At 36.4% G+C, this 25,031-nt stretch overlaps 1 protein-coding gene and 1 long non-coding RNA gene across 5 annotated transcripts; both read right to left on the reverse strand.

The window, feature by feature from the left end:
• Positions 1-6,471: 6,471 nt before the first annotated feature.
• On the reverse strand, positions 6,472-20,929 carry LOC129758064 (zinc finger protein on ecdysone puffs). 4 transcript variants are annotated; one of them, XM_055755493.1, is made up of 6 exons: positions 20,788-20,929; positions 16,231-16,548; positions 11,920-12,008; positions 9,755-10,305; positions 9,017-9,688; positions 6,472-8,284 (listed from the first exon to the last, which is right to left on the reverse strand). In XM_055755493.1, the coding sequence occupies exons 2-6, from the start codon at positions 16,483-16,485 to the stop codon at positions 7,995-7,997; spliced, it is 1,857 nt and encodes a 618-aa protein (XP_055611468.1). In that variant the 5' UTR covers positions 16,486-16,548; positions 20,788-20,929; the 3' UTR covers positions 6,472-7,994. The 4 variants fall into 4 exon arrangements, with proteins under 4 accessions (XP_055611468.1, XP_055611467.1, XP_055611466.1 ...); XM_055755492.1 differs by having other exon boundaries at positions 9,755-10,308; XM_055755491.1 differs by lacking the exon at positions 11,920-12,008 and adding an exon at positions 14,708-14,865.
• Positions 20,930-21,685: 756 nt separating this feature from the next.
• On the reverse strand, positions 21,686-23,802 carry LOC129758069 (uncharacterized). Its single transcript, XR_008739880.1, has 5 exons — positions 23,569-23,802; positions 23,178-23,352; positions 22,895-23,119; positions 22,124-22,313; positions 21,686-22,059 (listed from the first exon to the last, which is right to left on the reverse strand). It is a non-coding gene; the product is annotated as an uncharacterized LOC129758069 (long non-coding RNA).
• Positions 23,803-25,031: the final 1,229 nt, after the last annotated feature.

Raw genomic sequence — 25,031 nt, forward strand, 5'->3', positions numbered from 1 at the left:
TCTCTGCGTGTATATAGTATCCCTACTTCATTCATTTTTCAAAAACCCATTGGTGGAGGCATACAACCCTAAAGAAAATTTGTCTAATGTGCAATATATTTGATAAATTGTCTAATGTGCATGATGTGTTGAATCATCCTTTGCAGCAACCGGTGTCTTTGTATAGAAAGTTTTTCTAATCCCTTCTTGTTGTGATCTTGTGGCTTGGTGGTTATGGGCGTGAGAAATCGCAGCAATATTTGAAAACGTATGCACATCAGGCAAATTCAGAGCTATTTGTCAACTTTTGTTCACGCTATATTTGATAAAGTGGCTACTGAGATTGAAAATATTTTTTTTCATAAATTCTTTATCTAAATTTGCAATTTAACTCAACCGCCTATTTCCTACACCCACAATGATTATTATGTATATTAATCTACTTTATTTTAAGTATTAGGATGCAAAAAAAATGTTAAATCATTTATTTTGCGTTTTTCTCGCATTGGTGTTCATGGCACATTAGACCGTTTATCAAATATGGGCAGCACAGCACATTTCTACATAGTTTTTCCTTTTCCGGACCGACCCAATCGAAGTGGTCCTTCGCATACTTCAGCCGCGCCTTCAAGTGCTTCGGCGTCAGCATCGGCACCTTCCGGGGACTTTTTCCCTAGTCCCTTCTCCGCCAACCGTCGCTGAACCGTCCGGGAACTCACAGATAAGTTCAGCTCGTCTCTGATCCGCTTGGACGCTTTGAAAGGGTTCTTTTGCGAGGCCCGCTTGATTGCCGAATCGTCCTTCGGCGTCGTTTTGCGGGGGCGGCCGGTCAGTTCCCGTTTGCTGTGAAGCGCGTTGAAAACGAAAGTTTTCGACCTTCCTAAGTAGTCGGCAATCTCGCGTTGGCTTTTGCCAGCCTTGTACAGATTCCGGATGATCGCTCGCTGGACCTCCGTGCAGTGCTGTGCCCGACCCATCGCTTTTTCGCTAAAAACAGAGTAGGAGGAAGGAAATCTTTATTTTTTGTTTGTTTTCATAATTTACATGATTAATTTTATGGGAAATACTTACCAGGACACGAAAATGGACAAACAACACCTTTTCTTCAAATCTAGAGCGCTGAAAATGCCGGAACAGCCGAACCGATGAGCTGGTCTTATTTTATGACGCGACTTTTTTCACCCTCTGACAACTTTCTGGTCGAGTAGAACAAACGGGTTGCTTTGATTGCAACAAACGTGCAGTATACAAAGTTGGCATACTACAATAAGTGCTTGCCGCTAGGTGTCGCACATTATTATATTTGAATTGGCAGTTTAAAGGTGATTTGAATATTTTGCATTAGATCGGTCCTATTCTATTGTCCGACACTGTAAATGTGAATTTTTGATTAAAGTTTGCTTCATTTAATATTGGAACAAATTCTTTTGCTCATTGTGGCACTCCTAGTGGACGGATTTGGAAACTTTTTTCACCCACGTGTCGGGAAATTCATTACCTTTTACCATGTATTTATGTCATAACACCAAACGATAGCATTTTGTAAACAACCGCCATGGAAGCCGAACGGAGAGATCAAATTGTGCACAGTTTTCTTACGAGTACGAGTACGAGAATTTCTTCGAAACAGTAATGAATAATTTTTTAATTTTTTTTTTTGTGAAAGAGTAAAGAAAATGCTACATTTGTATGAAAAACAAATTATGAATTCGTTAATAAATGACTGAACTACACGCAATTGTTTATGTTCCAATATTAAATGAAGCAGACTTTACATCAGTCGAACTTGGTCAGCACTTGGTCGTACAGCTTTCGAGCACGGATTCTGGCCACATTGTTCTGCTTCAGCGTCCGATTTGGCTGTTTGCTGGCTCGGAATGACCTTATTCCTTCCCGGAGACGAATTCGTCGCACCGTACTGTGAGCGGCCTGGAACTTATTGGCCAAATCGCGGTCTGAAAGATTGGGAATCCTCTTGACGGCCTTGATGACTTTCCCACGCAGTTTCCGGTCGACAGTTCCACTCCGACGCTTCGAATGCGGCTTCCGAGCCGTCGTCAATGTTTCCTTGTATTGCTTGATAACACGCCATACGGTATTTCTGGGCATTTTAAGCTGTTTAGCTAGCTTCGATGCCGACAACAATGGATTTTCAAGAAAACTGTGCACAATTTGATCTCTCCGTTCGGCTTCCATGGCGGTTGTTTACAAAATGCTATCGTTTGGTGTTATGACATAAATACATGGTGAAAGGTAATGAATTTCCCGACACGTGGGTGAAAAAAGTTTCCAAATCCGTCCACTAGGAGCGCCACAATGAGCAAAAGAATTTGTTCCAATATTAAATGAAGCAGACTTTAGGAAAAAAATCCATGTTGAATTTATTCAATAGTTGGTGATTAAATTTAATTTTTAAAAAATATTGCAAGAATGATAGTGATTAAAGTCAGGAATAAACGTTTTTCTAAAATAAAAATCTTCCAGTTATCAAAATAAAATGCTAAAAAAGGCCAAAATAATAACTTTATATATTTAAGTTCAATTAAACTGACAAAGGACATGTTGGGAAATGGGTGATTTCGTGAATGATGTTGATGAGGTTTATATATTTTCAATCGCAGGCAGGGTTGCCAACATTTGTTTTCAAAAATCAGGGAACTGGTGAAACAAAAATCAGGCAAAATCAGGGTACAATAACATAACGGAAATTTCGCTAAAAGTGATGATCTTTTTTTTTTACGAAATACGCTACTGTGTTCGTTATGAGCATCAGTTAAATTGTTTGAGCAAACATGTACTTACGACGTTTTGCATAATACATTTGACGCAAACGTCGTTTTGCCATTTGTTAAATTTTATCCTAAAACTTGATTTTAATTGCATCTTACTTCGCAATTTCCTGTTTAGATACTGAATTTAATACTAGTGGTAGCAGGAAGCAACAGTGACATGTGGAAGTGCCGCTCAGAGGCCTGCGGAATCGGGCTTAGAGAGACCGTCCTTACGAAAGCATTCTTGAACGTTGATTGTACATTGCTGGTTACAATCTGGTGCCTCCGATAAACCCAGGGAGTTCGGAGACAAATCAAAAGCTCGAACTTATTTTGACTGCCTCTGTAGTGGAAAGAATATAAGCTCTAGATACAGCACTTTCCGCGAAAATGCAAAAGGACCAATAAATCAACTCGCCGAACTGTAATTTTGGGACATTTTGTATGCACGGCAATGCAGGGCAACGCGAAAAGACCAAATCACACTCAAAAATGAAAAAGTCAATATACGTCTTAAATTCAAATCTTAATGATAAAGTTATTTATTGACTGAATGGAACCAAATTTTTATCTAACATAGTATACATGTTTATCAATCGTTTGCAGTCAATAACTTAATTTTTTTATAATGGTTCATACGACCTAATCAAAACAAACTCTAGAATTGAAAGATTCCCTTTAATTCGCTTTTTTAAATAAGAATTCAAGGGAATCTTTCGAATGCTTTGATTCAGCCTTTTTTTCACTTCAGCAATGGTATCTAATCCAGTTCCTTACTACCCATTTTTCACCACATTTGCAAAAATCAGGCATATTTTCAAAAATCAGGCAAATTCAATGGCTTATCAGGTTGTCAGGCAGAGCCTCGAAAAATCAGGCAATACCTGAAAAATCAGGCCCATTGGCATCTCTGATCGCAGGTTTTAAAGTTTAAAATTTCACACTCTTAATTTTTTTTCACTTTCAATTGAAGTATTGGGTCCTGGAAAGACATAATTTCGGATTTATGTTTTCAGAACACAAAAAATCAAAATTGAAAAACAAAGACAAACGAATAAAAACTATTTCTAAAAATTTAAATGATTGGATAAATTTATTTCAAAATTTTAAAAAAAATGCTATAAAATTTTGTAAATTTATTTGAAAATTAAAACAAAATATGAAAATGAAAAAGGTTTTTAGAAAAATTCTTTTCCAACAAGCACGTCTAACCATTACAAAAACTTATTTATAGTTCGATTCATAACTCAAGGGAACAGCATTTTGATGCCTATGTTTTAATGACTAATTTGGCAGATTTAAGCGTCCTGAACTCGAAACTTTTGTCAAATTTAGTTCTGATGATACGGAGTTTATAAGTTTTAAATGTATCAGTTTCAGTATCAGCTTAACTTTATTGACTACTCATATCCACCTTAAATCATTAAACTCGAAATGCTTCATCGATTTTTAGTATTTTTTACATTTGTACTATACATTTCGAATTCTATGATCGCTCGCGTGGTTAAGCAGAACAAGTTCCACGTCACCAATGGCTGCTAAATACTCCATAATTAATCGAGGCCATCAATTTCGCACAAAGTCCAAAAAAATGGTGCTTGGGATTAGCAGCCATTCTAATTGTACAAAACTGATACTCTACCTTTTTTATATGATCCATATGATGAACCTAAGAAAGCGATTTCTATAGAATTTTGGACGAATGTTTCCATTGGAAAATCATATTTTATGTATAACAACCAGTAAATCTGTTTCAATCAAAAAACTTAGACAATTTTGTGAGATTCTTATTTCAAAACACAAATGGATCATTTATTCATTTGTTTTTTTTTTTTTTCATTGCATCGTCAGACATTATTTGACTGATTTGTGGATGGAAAAGATACTGTTCAGTGAACAGTGTTCACGAGAATCGTCTAAAATTCTATAGAAATCGCAATTTTAGGTTCATGCCTGAAATATTGTACATCGCGTAACTTTTGATCCCATTGATAGAATTTTTCAAAAACTTCGTCAGAGTAAAAAGTTATATCAAATATCATCAGAGTAAAAAGTTATGGAAGCTCAAAATCAAAGTGACAGTGTGCGTGCTTCCAATTTCTATACAATTATGAACGGTAATGTATCTAGGACAATGACAAGATTCCATGATCCGTTTTCCCCACAAAATGCTAAATAAACGATTTTCAGTAATTTGAGTAAAACGATAAAAAAAAATTCTCTACCTAGATTTGAACTCCAGTCCTCCGAGTTCGTGTCCGGTATCTTACCACGATGCCAACTCATCAGTTGATACAAATTCATAATCAAAAGCGCGTCATAACGATTCTTAAAGATTTTTTTTATGTTATCATTTTCGAAATATGATTGATTCAAATCGTGGTGTTACAACTCGCCACTTTCCTTTTTTTCTCTAAATTTCTCAATTAAAAAGATTTTTATGATGAAAAACGAAAAACAACGATCTTTTTGAATAATGTGATTTAGTGTTTTTGGTGGCAGGTTGTTCTCAAATGGTTCTCTGCAAATTTTAAAGAACCAGCTAAAAAACTGTTGGCATTCGGTCTCTCTCAACAGGTTACGGGCCCAGCACTAGTGGAAAGGAAAAGAAGTGGAATCAACTGCAGCAGGAGGACGACCCGGGACCGTTTGATAGTGCGTCGAGCCTGGAAACTGATTGGAGGTGCGTCGAGCCTGGGACCGTTTGGTGGCGTCGAGCCGGAAAACATTCGGTGGCTTCGAGCCGGGAATCCATGCGGAAACGTCGAACCAGGAATTCGTTCGGAGGTGTCGAGCCAGGGGTCCAATTGGAAGGTGGTTTAGCCTGGTATATTGGAAGGCAATCGAACCGGGAATCCGTCCGGTGGTGTCGAGCCTGGAATTCCATGGAAGGTCGAAGAAGGTCGCGAGCGGCTGAGAAAGGTGAAAAGCCTTTAGGATCGGCTACGAACTGTAAGAAGCGTCTAACCGACGGGAGGTTGTCGTCGAGCGAATCGAAGGCAGGTTGTCGTCGAGTGAGTCAGGAAATGGTCGTCGGGCGAAACCGGTGGAAGGTCGTCGAGCGAAACCTCGTCGTGCTGAGTACGATAAGATTCGGTGTGTTTCGAGTAGTGGCCACTTCAGGAGGGGTCGCCGAATATATTGCAGTTGAATAACTGAGAACAGCGTGTGTTGAGGAGGATTTTTTTTGTTAAGATTTTAAACCAAATGGTTTATTCTTCCCCGTGTGTTGAGGAGGAGTGTTGGCATTCGGTTTGTGTTAGCGAATGTGAGCAAAACACGCAGGTGCTTTTGGTCATTTTGTCTCCTTTCCACTCCGTCCGAAAGTGCTCCCTGCTGATGGCTCTCAACAAAAACAACAAATAGGTAGTGAAAAAAAAACCTGAGTAATATGGTTTCGTATGGCTGTGACGAAGAATCGATGTAACATTTCTTACGTAAGATTTTTGGAAACAAAAAGATCAAGAGAAAGAACCTTGTAACAGCAGAATTTAAGATCTCCTAAAATTAGCTAATTGGAATCACCTGAAATTCTCTTGTCGAATGTATTGAGCAAGGAACAAAAACTCCAGCGAGTGGAAACCACACAAAATACTTTCGCCTTCTTAAAATAAAACATGGGGACTTAAGGCAACGTTGCCGAATCCAGAAGATGTCAATGTCATTAAAACCCTAACGCAAAGGAATAATCGGATATTTTATAAACAAGAACTTTAACTGATTGGTTTTTAAACTCAGATTTTGCCTGGATTTATTTTACCAATTGTAAGAAGTTTATCTTTCACAATTATGCACAGTTACGTCGGTATCCGTTTTTGTTCTATATTGTAGCCAGTTTACTTGCAATTTCAATATTTGTAATCTTTGTGGGGTGTGATTTTATTAATTTGCTTCAGTGATTTTATTTTTTGAATATGTCCTTTCCTTCTTGATTATTATGCAGGATCGATTAAATTTTGTTCTGATGCATGTGCTATTCGGTAAACAGTAAGATAATAGAAGGGTTTCGAACGAAACTTTCAAGCTCAAACCTGCTTGTTGCTATCCCGAATAGTCGATCTAGTATCGATAGCTAAACCTAAAATGCTGTTTGTAGTGCACAGCTGTTTCTTCCATAATTTCTGCTAGTTTGCCAATGCAATGGAAATAAAATTATCACTCCCACACACAACACGCATCTTTCGAGAAAATATTGACCAAATTCGCGAAAAACTTGTTCTTTAGAAAAAGGAAAATAATAATAATCTGCATATAGAAAATTCTTAAACGAACTGAGAACAGTTCTGATGCGCAAGGTAAGTCTTGTTGATGTAACTACACAAAGAGAAGCAATTTTTATGTTTATGCAGAGTTTCTCAACGCTCTTCACAACGATGCCACTACTGGTGAAATACAATATTTTGCTTTTTTGTTGACTTTTTTTTTCTTTTAGGGATTTATACTTAAGGATACCGAAAATTTAGTGTTTTGAATTTTTAACATTGGTTTGGCTTATATTTTGAGAGAATATATTATGCTTTTGTTTTCTTAAATATGTTGCGTATGGTTTTGAAGCCGCTTGGCAGGTTGGCCAGAACAGCTATTACACAATGATCCATAAAATTACTAATGAATAGTCGGAAATGTGCACTCGTCTCCTAGAGTATCGATGTCATGATTGAATCGCTAAATCGGCATCCACGACGTTTTCCGGGTGTCGGTGTCAAATTCAATTGGATTTTTTTCTTGTTGTATTTCTGCATAAAGAGAAGCCTGAACGACACAGAAGCTTTCGAGTGCACATTAACTTGAAATATTTGTATCATTCAATTATTTTTGTTGTTTATTTTTTTGAATGTGGTGATTATTGTTTGTATTGTAGAGTTGTTCATGCTTTCAGCGATAATGCTTGGTTTATGCTCAATGCTGCAGTCATTTATTTTGTTTTGTTTTTTAAATTAGGAAAATAATAAATTATTTCACTTTTTAAAGAACTAACCCAGGAATCAAATGTTCAATAGAAAAGTGGATTTTTTTTCACCAAATTTCTGTATCAATTCAAACCTTTGCATGCATGGTGTTAGTTGAAAATAATTTAATTTGTTAATAAAACTTTTTGTTCATTGTAGATTGGATTGAACTATTTTGTTGTAGAATTCCAGAAAATGACTGGAAAGTGTCGCCTTCTCACAAAAATCTTCTAATTCATTGATCGAAAGCTAAAAGTATATGTTCAATCTGAGTTTAAAACTTTTTTTTTGTGTTTTAGTAACGTCGACCGGAACGTGCGGCGCGTCCTCGTCGTGCGGTTTGCTTTGCGGGAGTCTTCTGCTCTTCCTTTTCTGACTTGGCTTCCTCCTTGGAAGCATCATCGCCAGTTTTTCCGGAAGCAGTTGCCTCTCCGCCGGATGAAGCGGTCGATTTCTCGTCCGCTGAAGCGTTATCGCCCTTATTCGCTTCGGCGCCCTCCGTTTCCATTGGTTCCACCTGAGATTCGCTGTGACCGTTGGCCTCATCGCTCTTGCTATCGTCGGCCATGCTGGCATCTCCGGATTCTTGAGTAAACAAGACGATACTATGATTAATATCTATACATTCTAGAAACCTTATTCGGAAGCTATCTATGAGAACTATTTAAATTTTAAACTGTTGAAAACTGTTTAAATTTAAGCTTACTTAAATCAAAATCGAACAAAAATGAAAGCAGATATAACTAATATTTATTAACTTGTCAAACAATGCTGATACTTATTAAATTGCGTCTAAATTCAAAGTGGAAATTTGGAATCTAATCGAAGATTCTATTGTCACCATAAGACAAGCTTTAAATCTGGTTTCATAGGTAAATGAATTTGCATCCAAATGCTTATTATTAGTTCTTATATATTTAAATTCCAATAAAACTATGAATTTTGGATTTGAGAAACACTCGTGATATAGAAATATCGGAATTAAGAGTGTAAAACTTAATGTCTCTTTAGCGTAGGAAAAAAAAACAATTTTTTTCTCACCAAAGACTTGATATAAGAAAATTTTGTTTTCTGTTTTCAGTACACAATTCATGGTTTTACATAAAAATCCTCAGTTTTTGCTGTGGGATTCGATTCCCTGATTACCCCGTTGAGTAGTGACCATGTTTCTGATAGTACTGCATGACAGGGTTCAGTTTTTGAATAGTTTTTTTTTTATTATTCGAACTTAAAAAATTCAATTAATAGGTTCCAACTTAACGTTATCTAAATTCATATTTAGCAACTCAATATGTTCCAACTTAATAGGTCTCTTACCTTCTTCGGTAGCCTCTGAAGGATCATACAATTCAGAATCCTTCTTTTCAGCATCTCCGTTCTCGCCGGCCTTCTTCTCTTCGGCGGCAAGTTTCAACTTCTTAGCGGCCTCAGCCTCTTCCTGGCGTACGGCGGCGCGCTTCTGAGCGATGCGAACCTCCAGGGCTTTCTCGTTCAGGAAGCGAATGAACGCACGGTAATGCGAGTGTGTGCGAGAGTGAATTTCGCTGGTAGCCTCGGAGTCGAAGAATTTGTGACAAATACGACACTCGATGCACTCGAGATTGCCAATTAGGCTCACACCAAGCGCACGGTTTTTGTTGTAACGTGGCAACTTGTTCTCAATCTCTGGCGCAATCTCATCTCCGACCTTGTAGTCCAGGATACAATCTTCACTCTCCTCCTCCTTGACAATTTCGTCCTCTGGGACGTCGTCGTCAGGCTTGGATTCCTCTGCAGCGCCATCTTCTGCGGCGGGCTTCTCGTCAGCTGTTGTAGAGTCAGCCTTAGCTTCGCCATTCTCGCCGGACTCACCTGCAACTGCCGAGGTTTTTGTCTGTTCGGTTTTTTTGGCTGCCGAAGAGGCAGCATCTTTGTCCTTCTTCTTATTTTTCGGGGCCGTTTCTTCACGAATATCTAGTAATTCATCAGCAGCAGTGGAAATAACCAATTCTGAAATGAAACAATAATTATGAGTGAACCCATGTAGACTTAATAAACCTTCAATAAACAACATACGTTTTGTCTTCCTCTCGATGTCAAGTCGACTCGGCTTAGTCTTGCAATTCTTCATGTGAACTACAGAGAGCAAATGGTCGTCGTACTCGGTCCTGTTATGGAACTCTAGCTCACAGTCATCGCATTTGGGGTGCAGGAACCTCTTCAGGTCCAAATGCTTCTCCGAGCGACGATGAGCAATGATGTGACCGTAAAAGAAAAGCTCACACATTGGACAATACTCGCGCATCTTCGAGTAGTTCTTGGCCTTGCCCATACGCTTCAGACGATCGATCTCGATGGTCTTCAACTGCTCGGCGATGCGAGCTTCCTGACGGAGCAGAGTTGCCCGCATGCGATAGCTTTCTTCGATGCTTTCCTTCATTACCCGATGGGTTCGTCCAGTGATGTGATTCTCGAACGATGTTGCATCGTACATATGCTTGTCGCACATATGACAGTACAGGCATTCGTTCGAAACATCGGCATACGGAGATTGTTTCGACTGCTTGCCGCTTCCGGTAGCACTCGAGTTACCCTTCTTATTTGCTCCCTGCTTGTTGTTGTTGTTGCTGCTGACGTTTGATAAAAAAATACAGTTAGATTTGATGGTTGAACAAAATATAGGTATAGATACATAGGTAACGATGAAAACCTCCGAATTCAGCTTCACTCACATTTACCCGTCTATATTTAAACATAACAAAGCATAAAAGGCAATATCCGATTATGAATTATAATGCATGTCGTGAAATAAAAAGTCTACATTTGCTAACAAGACAACCCTAACGTCCCAATTCATTTTTGATGAATACATTTAGCGATACGTTTAAATTATTAGCCTCATTTAAAGAATTCTCATACAATTGAACTTGTTAGATCACATTGCTCCACCTGGTCAACTGTTTATAGATGCCATTTGAATTTTTTGCAATTGAAACCTTTAAAACTTGTTTTCGAATCTTTGGTAGATTGAACACGTCTGTTTCAGTTGAATTCTATATTATAATATAATATCTATATCTATACTTCGAAAATTCCAAATAATACCTACATCTTTTCAAATATTTTCCACTTTACCAATATAACTTAAAATTAAAAGAATCTTAAACTTGCAGTTCATTGCTGATAGGCCAATTTCCGCATGTTAACGTAAACATGTCATTGTTCTCTTTGTAATGTGCTTTTCCTTTCAAGATCACTAGGTACAACCAAAAGAATATCCCTCTTTTTTGTATATTTTGTTAATAGAACATGGTGAATTGATAGACGATTGGAAGGTCCATTCTCTTTCATTCATTGGTGAAAATTTTTAAGAAGTAAATAATAGAAATTAAAGCATCTTTTTCAAATACGATATTGATCACTGACCCAATTGAAATGCTATTAGGGCATCAGAAGCTGTTAAAAAATATTGTTTCAAACAAATTATGCGTTCTAAAACAATGTTGCATACACAAATATCGATTGATGTTCATTCCATCAGATCATATGTTAGACATATTTGGTATCAAGCATTTCACTATAGCGCTGCTCTTCTGATTTCTCGACTGGACCATTGTTTGGAACACCATTTCTCACTTCTTAATAATGGGAATACAAATTTCACTTCATGCAGATGTTCTTCCTATGTGTAATGAGTGATCGAAATGACATTTGTAGAAGGTCCTTTCCGGATATCAATAGCATCGTTTCTAATAATTCAAAACAAAAGCTGACATATAGGCCACAACGCGCTAGGTTTCTAGGTTACTAAAAGAATTACGACATCTAATATTCGCTATTCACAATCCAACAAAACTGAAAAGCACCCACCGGAACTGAAATGTGAAAGGATATATGGAGCAAGGAAATGAACTGATGGATGTGTGTGATAGGTAAAAAGAAGTGATGTGATGGACGTTAGGGTATCTTTGGGAAAAGCAAACACATGATAGGCAAAAACAGAAGTATGTACTCGAGAAACGGTGAGGATAGTTTGTTAAAAACTTTAGCAACATAACAATTACGGTGAGCAGATATCGAACCAAAAGTATTCACAAAAACATCTTGTGCTAGACATTCATTAGAGTATCCAATGTCAAAATCATGATTGCATAGTAAATATATAATCGTATTGCAACGCAATTTGCGTTGGTCACCTATGAAATGAGCTTATTAACTTTATAATATGTTATGTGTATTACCTGTTCTTATTTTTATTGTTATTATTATTACTAGACTGAATTGGATTTCGTCTTTGATATCCTAGATTTAACCTTGAAATATAGTCATTCTGAAAAGGATAAACCGATAAAAAGAGAAATATAGGAAACAAATTAATACGACTTTGATCAAGTTCGAGAATGCGCTGAATTAATTAATGGGGAGGATGGGGGGAATATTCAAGAGAGTTTTTCAACAACTACAAACATTAGGTTAGGAGATGAGTGTTGACATAAGGAGGGGGATAGATATAACAGAAACAAATGTGTACACAAGGACAAAATTCGCAAAGGTTTCAAATGGATGGGGTAATTTTCTGATCTTTATTCTTTTAAAACTTCAAAATAAGCTAAAACCATCTTTTTTTCTTTTTCGAAAAGCTCTATAACGTTGTAAAATCCAATAGACGTCTAGCAAATTATGAACAGGTTGATGATACTTTAAACGTAAGATTATTTTATGATATTCACTTTCTTGCTAATCAATAAAATAATAATATAATAACAATTGGGTCGGTGTCTTGTATCGATTTAAGAAAAATGCATAAGCTTTCAACTGATTATGGATACTTCACTTAATTTTTTTTTACAAAAGCCACTTATCAATAAATCTATACTTATAGGAAATGTTTGGTTAAATCTATCAATACTTGGATTTTGGTCGAAAACTTATTTCATTGCTTTTCTGTAAAGTTTCGATAATGTTTCAAAAGTTTTCAAAGGGCTTCCGATTTATAAAAGACTTCGAAATACAAGGTATTTGTGGAATTTTCAATTAATGTTTGATCAACTGGTTCCTACAATTTAACAGGACAATCTATCTGTTGTGGAGTTTGACTTCACCTTACTGTAACTTTTACTTTATTCAATTTGCAAGTTTAGGTGATTCAACTGTGTTTTGTTACCTAAGCAAAGTGTTTGTTTTTTTTCTCTTTGGCCTTTTTAGCGGGGATTGGCGGGGATTGAAACGAGAGTATGGCATGTGGCAAAAAATTATTTGGCAAATTGCAACACGGCATAATGATAATTTGGAATAACATATAAAAAAAACAAGTGGCCATTTATCATAAAAGGCCATTAAGCATAATGGTAATTTGGCATAAAGTATATGTGAACATGAGCCTATTTGGCTTAATTCCTAAGCATGTATGTTGGTGAAACTGCGGTAAATCGTGCACCCAAGGTGGATTAATTACATACATGAGCCCATTTGGCATGATTTTATTTTTTCGTGTAGTCACGTTGGCATTCACTATTCAGACAAAGTTTTTTTCCAAACTATTTTAATGGCTCTAGAATTTAATTAGTATAAAACCCCAAAAAAAACCCCCATCCTTCCCCAAAGTCTACGTTGTTCAATCTTTATTAGCAAACACAAACTCCCATTTATGCGTTTTTGTCAATGGGTAAAGAAACAACGGTTTTAGTCAGGAGTGTCAAATTAACACTGTTATAGAAGCTCAACGGCAAACATCATTTGGGACCTATGACGGTTACTATAAATTTCCCTCTGCAAATAAATGTGGCAACTTGACGCAGGCTATTTTATATTTGTAGAAAAATTTTAATAATTTCCATACCCCTATCTGCTGTAACGAAGTTTCGGGGATATAATATGACATTATTAGTATCCAATGCTGCCCAGTTGTAATTGGGAAAATAGTTTGCAAAACATCATTAAAATCGCACCAGCTTGAGTAACCTTTAAATACACTAACATAAACTAAATCCTAATTCATTAGCCAATGCGCATAAAACCCATTCAAGTCCAAACCTGTTTATGTAGCAACAAGTGTAGGAAAAATTCATCGAAATTTTTCGTGGAACACATTTAAAAAATTATTTATCAGTAAAATACCTTAATAAAAAAAAATCTGCGATTAAAAAAAAACTTTTAAACATTTGATAATCCCATAATAAGTAATCTAAATAATTTTAATACCAGCGTAATACTAAAATTCAATTATGTAATTTTTGTTTCTCACTCTCTTTATGAAAATAGGTAGGAAATTTTGCAGTGGTTCAGTTTACTACATTGCGAAGTAAAGAGGATTAAAGCCACAGTGTAGGAAAAATTCATCGAAATTTTTCGTGGAACACATTTAAATAATTATTTATCAGTAAAATACCTTAATAAAAAAAATCTGCGATTAAAAAAAACTTTTAAACAATTGACAATCCCATAATAAGTAATCTAAATAATTTTAATACCAGCGTAATACTAAAATTCGATTATGTAATTACTTTCCTGCGTGTGTATTGGAAGACTTTTTATACAGCTTACTTCAGATATTCATCTAAATATTCGTCATAAAAAAATTACAGTTAGCGGGCATGTTACTAGTTACATCTTTTTACCACAAGAAACTTCCACGTGTGTAACAAACGAAAGTGAACTATATTTCTTGAGTCACAGATCAACATGATTTCACTGGTTAACGATCATTCGCGGTTTGATCATCACGATAAAAGAAACATAGGAAACAGGGCGAATTGCCGGGATCAGAGCGCGAACAGCGACCAATTGCTGAAGTTCAGCCTTAAAGCAACACAAACACCGGTTTCGGGAATATCTTTGCACATGGGACCACGGATTGATCTCTTCTAGTAGAAATGATCCCTACCATTCAAGCGGTACTTTTTGTCGCCAGAATTCAGTCATATCCAGAATATCGGGAGTAACGTTGTAGAGAAGCTGAATCATCGGGTGAAGCCGAAGTCGTATCGGTATTGATTCGTTTACGGAACTTATGGATTGAAAATGGCTTACCTCTCACGCTTGCTGGAGGACGAACTGGCGTCTTTATCATTTTTCTTTTTATTTTGGGAATTTTTGGCCAGAACATTCTTGGAACGAGAAAAAGCATCCGGTTTACGGATACCGCCTCTTTGAGGGCCGCGATTGTTACGGTTATTTCCGTACCGGTTCTGAATGGAAGAGATAGAGAAAACATCGAAGAGAAGAGAATAGAAGAGATGTTTTTATGGATAACATTTCTGGGTGTTTGTTGTGTGAAATGATTTTTTCTTTGGTTTGGACAGCTGCATTGTGTTCGAAAGTTCTAAGCCTTAATAACTAGGAGGTTATCATCGGTCTCGAGTGATCCAACGAATGCGGAGTTCTTCGAATACGTTTTAATGCCGTAGGTAGGATTCCTTTCGACCGAAAGATGGACTTCGGACACACAATGCATACTTTTAGTTGCTGAGTACTATTCATTCGAAAGCTTGGAAAAAAGATAGAAGAATATATAAAATTTGTTCGATGTGCATGTGATGAACGACAATCAAAGATCTTGAAACGAAGATTTTTTTCTATATAATATTATTAGTAATACTGTAATGACCATTGATTAGACAAACAAAACGAAGGCGCGAACTTTCTATTATAATAACTAGCTTAGCTGATAAAAAGATTACGAAAAGTGAATATTGAGAGTGTCAAAATAAACTTGGGCAATTCATTGCTACATTCTCGCTGTACGAATTTTTACTTGAAATGGAAATTTAAATTAAAGATCAGAAAATTAGATACATTAGCTTAGCCGAAACCACAATTTTGATGAATTGAGTTGATATTGCATTGAAAGGCGGAAGAGTAAATGGATTTCAATATTAAACTAACTAATTTGGCAAAATGAAAATCATCGTAGGTTCTTGAGTTTTTTTTAAAGAAAATTGGAAAATATTTATAATTTGATAGAATGTTAAAAAAAGATTTAATAGTGGAAAAGTATGATTCGATCGCAATTATTTAAATATTGAATTTTTGTCCCAATTTTTACAGCTTTCTTTACAAATGGAAATGAAAGGATCATACAGAATCAATACAGGTAGGTCTTAAGCAGACTTGTTTGGCTAATGAATAATATTTTTCTAATAATTGAAATCCACTTGACAAATCCGTGTATAACTAGGTTACATTCGATTTAATTTGAAATATTTTTGATTATTAGCTAAACTAGATACAGGACTGCCGAAAAAATAAAAAAAGCTATAAAATCTGAGGGAACAACAATCGATGATGCATCTATGCTACCGCTTCGTTTCTGGAAAACCAAACTGTCTACCCATTTGGTTGATAATTTATTCCGGTTTAGAATATGAGAGATACTGAGTCGTACAACGCGGAGCATCAGAGGCATCATGATTGGAAAAGGGCTGTATAAAATGTGTATATTCATATGCACTATCAACCGCTTGTCTACTTTTTGATTCTCACTCTCTTTATGAAAATAGGTAGGAAATTTTGCAGTGGTTCAGTTTACTAGTTTTGGCACAAGCCTCACTTACCCGTATGAAGTTGAATCCATTCATATCATCGAATCGGGACGATTGGACGCCATCCAGGAGTGACGGCGGAACCTTGTTCTGGTTTTGATTGCGGAGTAAATTATTGATCAGACTATTAGCTAGCGTGAGGGCGTCAGTATTAGTACGGCCCCCGCCCACACTGGTGTCCCAAGGATTAATCCGGCCGGCACCATAGTTGTTGCCATAGCCGCCACCACCTCCGCTGCGACGATTATTATTGTTGCGATAAGCCATTATTTGGGAGATTTAGCTCTGCTTCTGGGATGCTTCGTTACAAATATTCAAACAGCGGAGTTTCTGCCGATTGAAAAGACGCCGGAAAAGTCACGTCACCGCACCAATGCAAAGAAAGCAAAAAAAAAAAAAGAAAAATGATGAGTCAATAACGACGATACTGCGGTTAGATTTGGCAAAAGTCAGAATGGTTTTAGGTGATTCGTAATCGGTCTGTGCTGCTACGTCTGATGGCTGGAGGAAAACGATTATGAAACACCTTCAATATGGAAAGTGCCAGTCTATCACTACACTCATCTGTCGCCTGGCTGACGGGATCATGCGCAATCGCACAGAACACATGGTTTGGAATATGGTGTTCCCCCTTCAATATATCTATACACTTCGCTAGCATATATCAGGGTAAATTTATGAAAAGTAGGAAATCCATATTGCTGCTTCACTCAAGCATTTTTATTACCACCGGGCCCGACAGAATCCCAGCAGCGTGCATGGTTTCAATCACGTATCAACCCATAACTCTCACGATGGACTGCAAAGCAAGCAAACAAGCAAGCAGGTCACTTTCGTTACATGTAGCTGCTGTATGTGTTTCTGATAGCATTACCGGATATTGAGGAGATATCCCTGTAGACTTTCGTAACCATTTAAACACAACTGGAGCCTTTGGGCATGACTTAATAATACAAATTTTCAATCATGATTATGGATTTAATAAAAATGAAAAAATAAAAAAACTGAATAGAATCGTTTACTTGTTCTGCTAATAAATGCAGTGTTTTAAGAAAACTTTTCATTTGTTGAGATCTGTCATTAAACGAATAAACAATCATATTAAAAAATTATATTATTTGGACGATAAAGGTCATCGCCATTTGCCTACAAAAATAAAAATATCACCAAATCTGATGCTATTGAACTTTTGTCCGATTGAAGCGAAGATTTATACAATTAACTTTATCACCAGCACAAAACGGAAAACTAATTAACACGGGGAGTGGGAAACTTTATCAGGTTGTTATGGTCAGTTGGCACGGTTCTTTGCCACTGCGCTTTCCGCGGTTCTGGCGTTTCCATTGCCTTACTCCCCTTTTTAGTTAGCTTACCAAGCAATACGTGTAGTTCGAAATATACACAATGAGATTATAGCCACACGAATGGTTGGAGCCGAGATATGCACAACAATTCTTGTGAGAACCCCAGCGTTAAGTTTTTGGTTGAATTGAAAAAAAAAAAATTTTAAAACGAAACAGTATAAATGATGTTTTTGAAACTCTACTAAAGAACCAAATAAAAGTTGACCGCAAGATTAAGCATATTTGAACTAAATATCTCATAATTTATTTTGCTTCGTCATGTTTGGGGAGCATCACGAAAGCGCAGAAAATCCCTCAGTGATGATGTCGTCATGCCGCCATCGAACCGGCCGGCGTTTCTCTGTTCCGAAAAAAATTAGCTACCTACAACAGAGCGGAAGGTCTTGACTTGGGCGGATGGGTTGATGACACGCACACATTGGTACGCGTGACAACGGCCGAGCTTTATTTCAGTATGAGGAATAATGTGTCTGACATAGTTCAGAGGATGGGATGAAACTTTTTAACTTGATGAGAAAATACGTATGAACTTACTAAAGTTACGTTAGAGGAGAAAATACTTTTTAAGTACGTATTGGTTCAGGTTTAATAATCATCTATTAATTCGACTTGTTAATCAAAATTTGTAGGATCGTTCTCAAACAAATCGAATAAGTTTGTTTCTTGGTAAATTATTAAAATGTTATATGGCTGTTAGAACTCGACACAACTTTTTCACATCAAAGATTTACAGAAAAGAGAAAAAATAATATACATTCTTTCTTCTACTAACACTTCGGGCTTCTTAAAAAAAGACTTAAAAATATAGGGAATGTTATCACATCACAGTCATGAAAAAAGTGTTTCCTTTCTTGTTTTCAGATATCTTTTTTTTTTTGTTTATGGGTTTCTGAGCGCCTGGCTGACCCGGAAAGGAAAAACAGAACGGGGGACAGAAAAAGAAAATTTTAAATGAGAGTAGAATAGCTTAGAAAAGGATAGCGGCAACAGAGCCCGAGGGTTCTGAAGCACCAGTTTAGGGAAGCGTTAAGATAGTGCTCGACGGACTAGGACGGTTGGTGGGCCCCATATGAACTTCGAGTTAACCCAACCTTCAATTCAACCGAGCAATAGCAGTATGGTATCAAATAATATGATATCATATGCTAACGCCTCGATATCATTGTCAGAAGGGTTCACTATCTTACCGTAGTTGAATTTTCCCTACCTGTCATCTACCTTACTCGTTTCCATAAATTTGGATTCTTCCTAGTTTGATTTAGAAATAATCGTAGATTTGCTAAGTAAAAGATATATTCAAGTGATTGATTCTACGCGACTACACGGTTATTCGATAACTCAATTAGGATATCATAAAAACAGAATCTAGAAAAGGTGTCTCTTAAACTCATCAGCTATGAACTGTAAGCTTAAATAGCAATAGCTTTATTGATATCGTCAACTTATCAACGGAACAGGAAAATAACAGTGCTGTTCTTTAAAACCTTATCACTAATTGTGGTCAACTTCTCAAACAAACTTTAATACTCAATCTACACGATAGGGGTTCAATTCAAATAAACCGCGTGAATGTTTTTAAATGCCCGAAATAAATGATCTGAACTATCTACGCATTCTTGCTTATCGAAATCATGTTTTCTATTTTAAACTTCGATTTATGAATTTCAATCCTAACCGAAAAATGTATAGATCTACCAAAGTGTTTCAACTCCCATTCATCTTATCAGCATGGATCATGAAAAATTGGGACACCATTGAACCTACCGCTAATTTAATTTAAATAAAGGTGTCCATCACGCCTTCTAATTTGAGTCATATTATGATCCATGTTTGACAAGATGTGTGCAACGACCCTCTCAGGACAATGATAGTAAACCATCATTATCACAAGCATGCACACCGCCGCCGTGACCCATGGGAACCCAGGGTACGGCCTTTCTTGTTTTCAGATATCATCACAATGAAAGCAAACGAATGGATTGTTCTGTTGAAGAAACAACTCTCCATTTTTTTTTTTTTACCATTATAAATTCCAAATATGTATTACATTTAGAAAAAAAAATGAGATGTTATTCTCATTTACGGAAGAATGTTATGTGCATCAGCTAAGTAGTCGGTAAATTTTTCATGACATGCTCAGTGATTGATTTTTTTGTGACGATGACGACCCAATATGCATTTGCTCTCACATGACACAAATGCAAATGAACAAGTCTGCACGAATGCACGATAGCTTGTTTATATACATAGGTACATAAATTATGGATTTCAGGTAGTCAAATTGAACCTTTCATCGTGAAAGATACCGTTTCATTTAAAAGATATAAAATAGTAGTACCTACAAACAACTTAAAAGAACTGATACTTTGTATGAATCAACGTTCACGAGCATAAAATTGTAATCAACGGTTTGCTATATTAATTGGGGGAAAAGTGAAATTTTAATTTAAAAAAAAACTAAGTTTTCCTTGGGAGTTGGTTATGACACGGAACCCTAAACCAAGACTTGAATGATATACAGAAATACGATAAGATGAACGAAGCGGATTAAGCCACTGGTAAAGATGATAAAATGGATAGATTTCTGGAAGCGGTATCCAGCAATAGCGAAAGTTTCACCCCTGCGACCGGAATTGTTGGTTTAATGTGGTGGCCACCCATAACAACCGCACCACAAACACACCCATACATCGGCAAGCCTTCCGTCTAGCTAGCTGGTGGATGAAAAATCGATATTCTTCTACTGCCTACCCACTACGCTACGCTCTCCATAAAACAGCTATTCTCGAGCAAGCCAGATGGATTACGCCCCGACCCTATCTTGGATTGGATGGAAGCCGGCATCCCAAAATGGAAGCAGAGTACAATATATTCAGAAAACCTTCCTAGATCCCTCAACTATGGGTGGCAAATAAACATTCAATTTGCACCCGGCACCTGCTAGGAAGTAGTTTTTGTGCTACCAGGAAAAAGTGGTACACAATTGCTTACGTCGTCAGCAATAATTTCCCATCGGCCAGCATACAAATGCATGGGAAAAACTTTTCGCAAATGGAGGCCGTCATTGCCGACTTCGATCGATGAGAAAAAAAAAATATCTTCTTCATCCCTAAAGAAATCTTGAATTTAACCCCGAAATACGTCTAAAACTACGCCTCCAGGCATGCAGCATTGTGTTAAAATATATTAAAGCAGATTTACTTACTTCTTGATGAGGAAACACTTGAAAAAACTGAGACACTTTTCTTGAAATTTTCAATTTATGACGGGCAGACAGAGAAAAACGGTACTCAGACTTGACACCGCGAAAGAACAAAATCAATTGAAAGCCGGAGTGAGTTCAGCAGCCGAAAAGGCCGAAAATGCTGTGAAAGAGGATTCACCCGATTCATCCGTTGCAAACCGGTTGTCGATAGTGTGGTCTCGCTCGTATCCGTCTGCTAGTGAAAATAAACCAGTGGAGTGAGCGAGATGAAATGCTCGTTAATCATTTCGTGACAGCTGGAATCAAGGCCAACCACATTGGAAGGTGTTCCAATGATTTTGACAGCAGAATAAAGTTGCCAGGTTTGATTTTTCTTCTAAACAGTAACAACAACAAAAAACAGTTTTTTAATAATCGTTTAATTGAATAATGTTACTAATAAAAATAGTAATACTGGTAACCCGCATGGAGCAGTATTATACAAGAACGATTCCCATTATCTTCTTCCCAAGACACACGAAAGATTAGCTTTATAGTTTTGGATTATAAAAGTACGATTAAACTTGTCTTTTTTTCATGGAATGGAATCGTTTGGACGCACTTTACGATACAGCGAACGGGTCGTTAAGTAGAGTAACCATTCATTTTTTTTGTTTTTTTTCTGAAGAAATTTTGCTAGAAAATGTAGGAAAACGATAGATGCAATCGTCGTCTAATCTTTTTTTTTTATTACAGCGGACGCTACAGCTTATCTTCTAAATATCTTTTTTCCATCAAAAATAACAAAAAGAAAAGGATTCATTTATGATCTCTTAGAGATAATATTATTTATTCAACTATTATAACCAACTGTTTTATTTTAATTAATGATTGGTTCACAAAAAAAAAAATCGTTCAAACTAAAAAATTTATCAACATTATCATCGGTTAGAGTCGTGACCACAGATTTTCAATAATATGAAACGAACGCTGGATTCTTAGTGCCTCGCAGAATGATTACTTCCAGATTCGGACTGGCGTTTCAGGTTGATTAGGATTACTGGGAAGATGGCCATTGGACTTAGCATCTTACTTGGACTGGATTGAACTGACGATTATGGAAGACTTCTTGATGAAGGTGTTAATGTAGAGGCTGGGAGAACAGTTCGAAGTTTTCACTCGAGGGATTTACGCCGTGTGCCATCCTGTATGGTGTACGTTGCTGGATTATCTTCTTCGTCGTCTGCGTAATTGGGAGCTCCGTTTCCAGATGTTTGTCCAATTCTGGTCTGTCTATAAATTCATTTAAAAAAAACATTTAAAATTTTAAAAAAAATTATCAATTGCAACTAATTACCTAAGCGCATCACAGTTATCTGTTTGTCGCAAACGTTTTGACTTCAGTAGTTAAGTCCTTCAGTAGAGGTAAACATTTTGTTTGATTTTTTTTTTCTGGCGGGAGAAAGTTGGAGATGAACACGAATGGAGACTGTTTTATGGTCACTTGATCCAAATGATTGGCGATCAGTTCCATCAGATTGTAAGAGCTTAAAATGGAAAAATAATGAATTTGAGTAAAGTTTTTTTCTTTGTAGTTCCTATGTCCTGCCCGGCTATCAGCAGGAAATAGGATTGCTCGCTGAGAAGAATGTTTCCCAAGCACACGGATCAAGAATTCTGCGAGTTTGGATTCCAGTTACCATTCGAAAGGAAAAAGATTCTTCATGGTTTGCTCAAGTTTCATCGGCAGGCGTGGAACAAACGCAGCATGAAACGATTTCGAAAGAACAAACTTAAGTAAGTTTCCTTAAGACTTTTTTTATTTACTTTATTTACAGATATAAATAAAAGTAAATAAAAAAAAAGTCTTAAGAAAACTTACTTAAGTTTGTTCTTTCGAAATCGTTTCATGCTGCGTTTGTTCCAAGCCTGCCGATGAAACTTGAGCAAACCATGAAGAATCTTTTCCCTTTCGAATGGTAACTGGAATCCAAACTCGCAGAATTCTTGATCCGTGTGCTTGGGAAACATTATTCTCAGCGAGCAATCCTATTTCCTGCTGATAGCCGGGCAGTCACTCTTTGCTGTGCTCCTCTGCTCGCAAATATTCTTATAGGAATTGATTTACTTGGAGACCGAACTTTTTCCATCGACAGATTCAGTTGAAGTACACATTCTTTTTAATCCGGATTCATCGTTTTCACTAGATGCGTTTTGAAACGAAGGTTTCATTGGAGAACGACCGATGCTTCTCTATATATTTCTTATATATTTGCGATTCAGGGCTGAAGTTCGAGACTACTAGACACGTTTTTCTTCCGAATCTCTCGCTAATCCAACAACTGTTTCAGATCTGAAATAGAACAAATTAAACACAAAATAACATTAACCAAAAACATTGAAACACTTACAAATTCCACTGCAACGTACAACAGGAAATATAAATGGTGCCATCGGAGCCTATGCCTTCCCATACGGTGTTAGATTCGGGTTATTTGAGATGATCAAAAATGTTCAGTAGTAAAAAACAAATGGAAGGAGAAAACCTTTTCCGACCCGTTCTGCTGATTCTTCGATACCAGCAACCTTGAAAAAAAAAACACAAAAAAAAATCAAAAATGTTTATCTTACCTAAATTTGTAACTTTATACCACCAACAGATGGTACATCAGAGTGAATCAACCGTGCCATTGAAGCCGGTTCCTTTTGCGCAATTATGGAGTTTCGATTATGCTGGTTCCATGACATTGCAATTGCTGCTCACCTCAAGGAAAAACAAAACAAAACAAAAACGAAACTTACCTTTTTTACTGCCAGTTCGAAGATAAGTCCGGAAGAATCCTTTGTATCACCGGAGATTCCTTTTAATGCGATCAGATCCGATAGTACCCCGTGGGAAAGATTAACGATTTTCTTCTTGTCATATTCATTCTAGAAAAACGAATAATTATGATGTCCAACAACAGTATTTTCCATTTTCGATTCTGTCCGAATGGTCTCGACCGGCAAATTTCACTTCCGGACCATTTCCGCCATATGATACGCTGGAGGTGTTGCTTAGCCTTGGTAAAGATATTTGAAGCATTTTAAATATAGTTCATGACTATCAAAATTGAATAAAACTTACATTTCAGTTGATAATTGCAAAAAATTAGGAGCTTCGAACTTTCCAACACTTTCAAGCAACCAAAACACGCCATTTGTTTTTTGCTTTGTTGGCAGCGGAGACACACGTCACACTCGGATGTATTCGGAGTTTATTTTTACGGATTATTGCTCTTATCTTTCAAAAATATTTTTCAATCATTCCAAGCGAAGACACATAAAAAATGAAAAAGTCGTTAAAAATTAAAAGATTTAAGAACGATTACTGGAATAGTCACTATTCATGTAATCAGAACAGAATAATATTCACGATTCAGGGTATGATATTTGATTATGCGGGAATACTATTAAAAATCCGCTACCCGGAAATATTAAATAAATATTGTTGAACTACTTTTTTTTTTAATTTTTTTTAACAAAAAACGATTTTCTAGAAAGTTTGATAGTTTTACCTGTTGCTATCATCTTTTGATAAAACTTTGCTGATATCTCCGTATATGTTACACATTCGAACCAATGTTCTATTGAATACACTTAACAGGTTGATGTTCCTGGAACCGGCTGATGGACGAAATGGAGAAACTTTTTCCTATACAAATTGAAACACATAGAAGAATAATTTTTTTGTATTAAATGATTTGAACTTTTTCTTCTTCTGTGCTATAAAATAAAAGAATTGTGTTAGCTATTTTTATTGGGAAAACGTACGTTTTCCCATAAACATTGTTTTTTTTTTAATTGATTCGGCTGAATTTTGTGATATGACTTTGTTTTCAGCTTTGACGTCACTATAAAGAAAGGTTTTTGTAAAATTTTGAAATAAATCTTACCAACAAATATATTTGTAAATTTATTTTATAGTTAAAAAGATAAATACATTTGGATTTAGTAAAACCACTAAAACATTATTGTAATTATGATTGTTATTATTATTATTATTATCATTATTGTTATTATTAATATTTATTTAAGACCCTTTAACACACTAAAACATTGTTTTTCACATTTCTCATGCATACTTGCTGAGCGTGCATCTAGATTACGTGCACAGATTAAAGCCGTAAAATAAAAGTGCGGCAGACTGTCATCGCGGAGTTCCAATCGAACTGCCAAAAGTCGTTCCAATCGAGCATAACCATTTTTACCTTTTCAAATTCGTG

The sequence above is a fragment of the Uranotaenia lowii genome, chromosome 3 (genome assembly GCF_029784155.1).
Source record: "Uranotaenia lowii strain MFRU-FL chromosome 3, ASM2978415v1, whole genome shotgun sequence".
Lineage (NCBI taxonomy): Eukaryota > Metazoa > Arthropoda > Insecta > Diptera > Culicidae > Uranotaenia > Uranotaenia lowii.

Coding starts and splice junctions, on each gene's coding strand:
- LOC129758064 (XM_055755490.1), bottom strand. CDS start 16,485: ATGGCTTATCGCAACAATAATAATCGTCGCAGCGGAGGTGGTGGCGGC. Junction 10,309..14,707: donor TCCTCCAGCAAGCGTGAGAG/GTAAGCCATTTT, acceptor ATCAAACGTCAG/CAGCAACAACAACAACAAGC. Junction 8,285..9,016: donor TTCAGAGGCTACCGAAGAAG/GTAAGAGACCTA, acceptor TGTTTACTCAAG/AATCCGGAGATGCCAGCATG.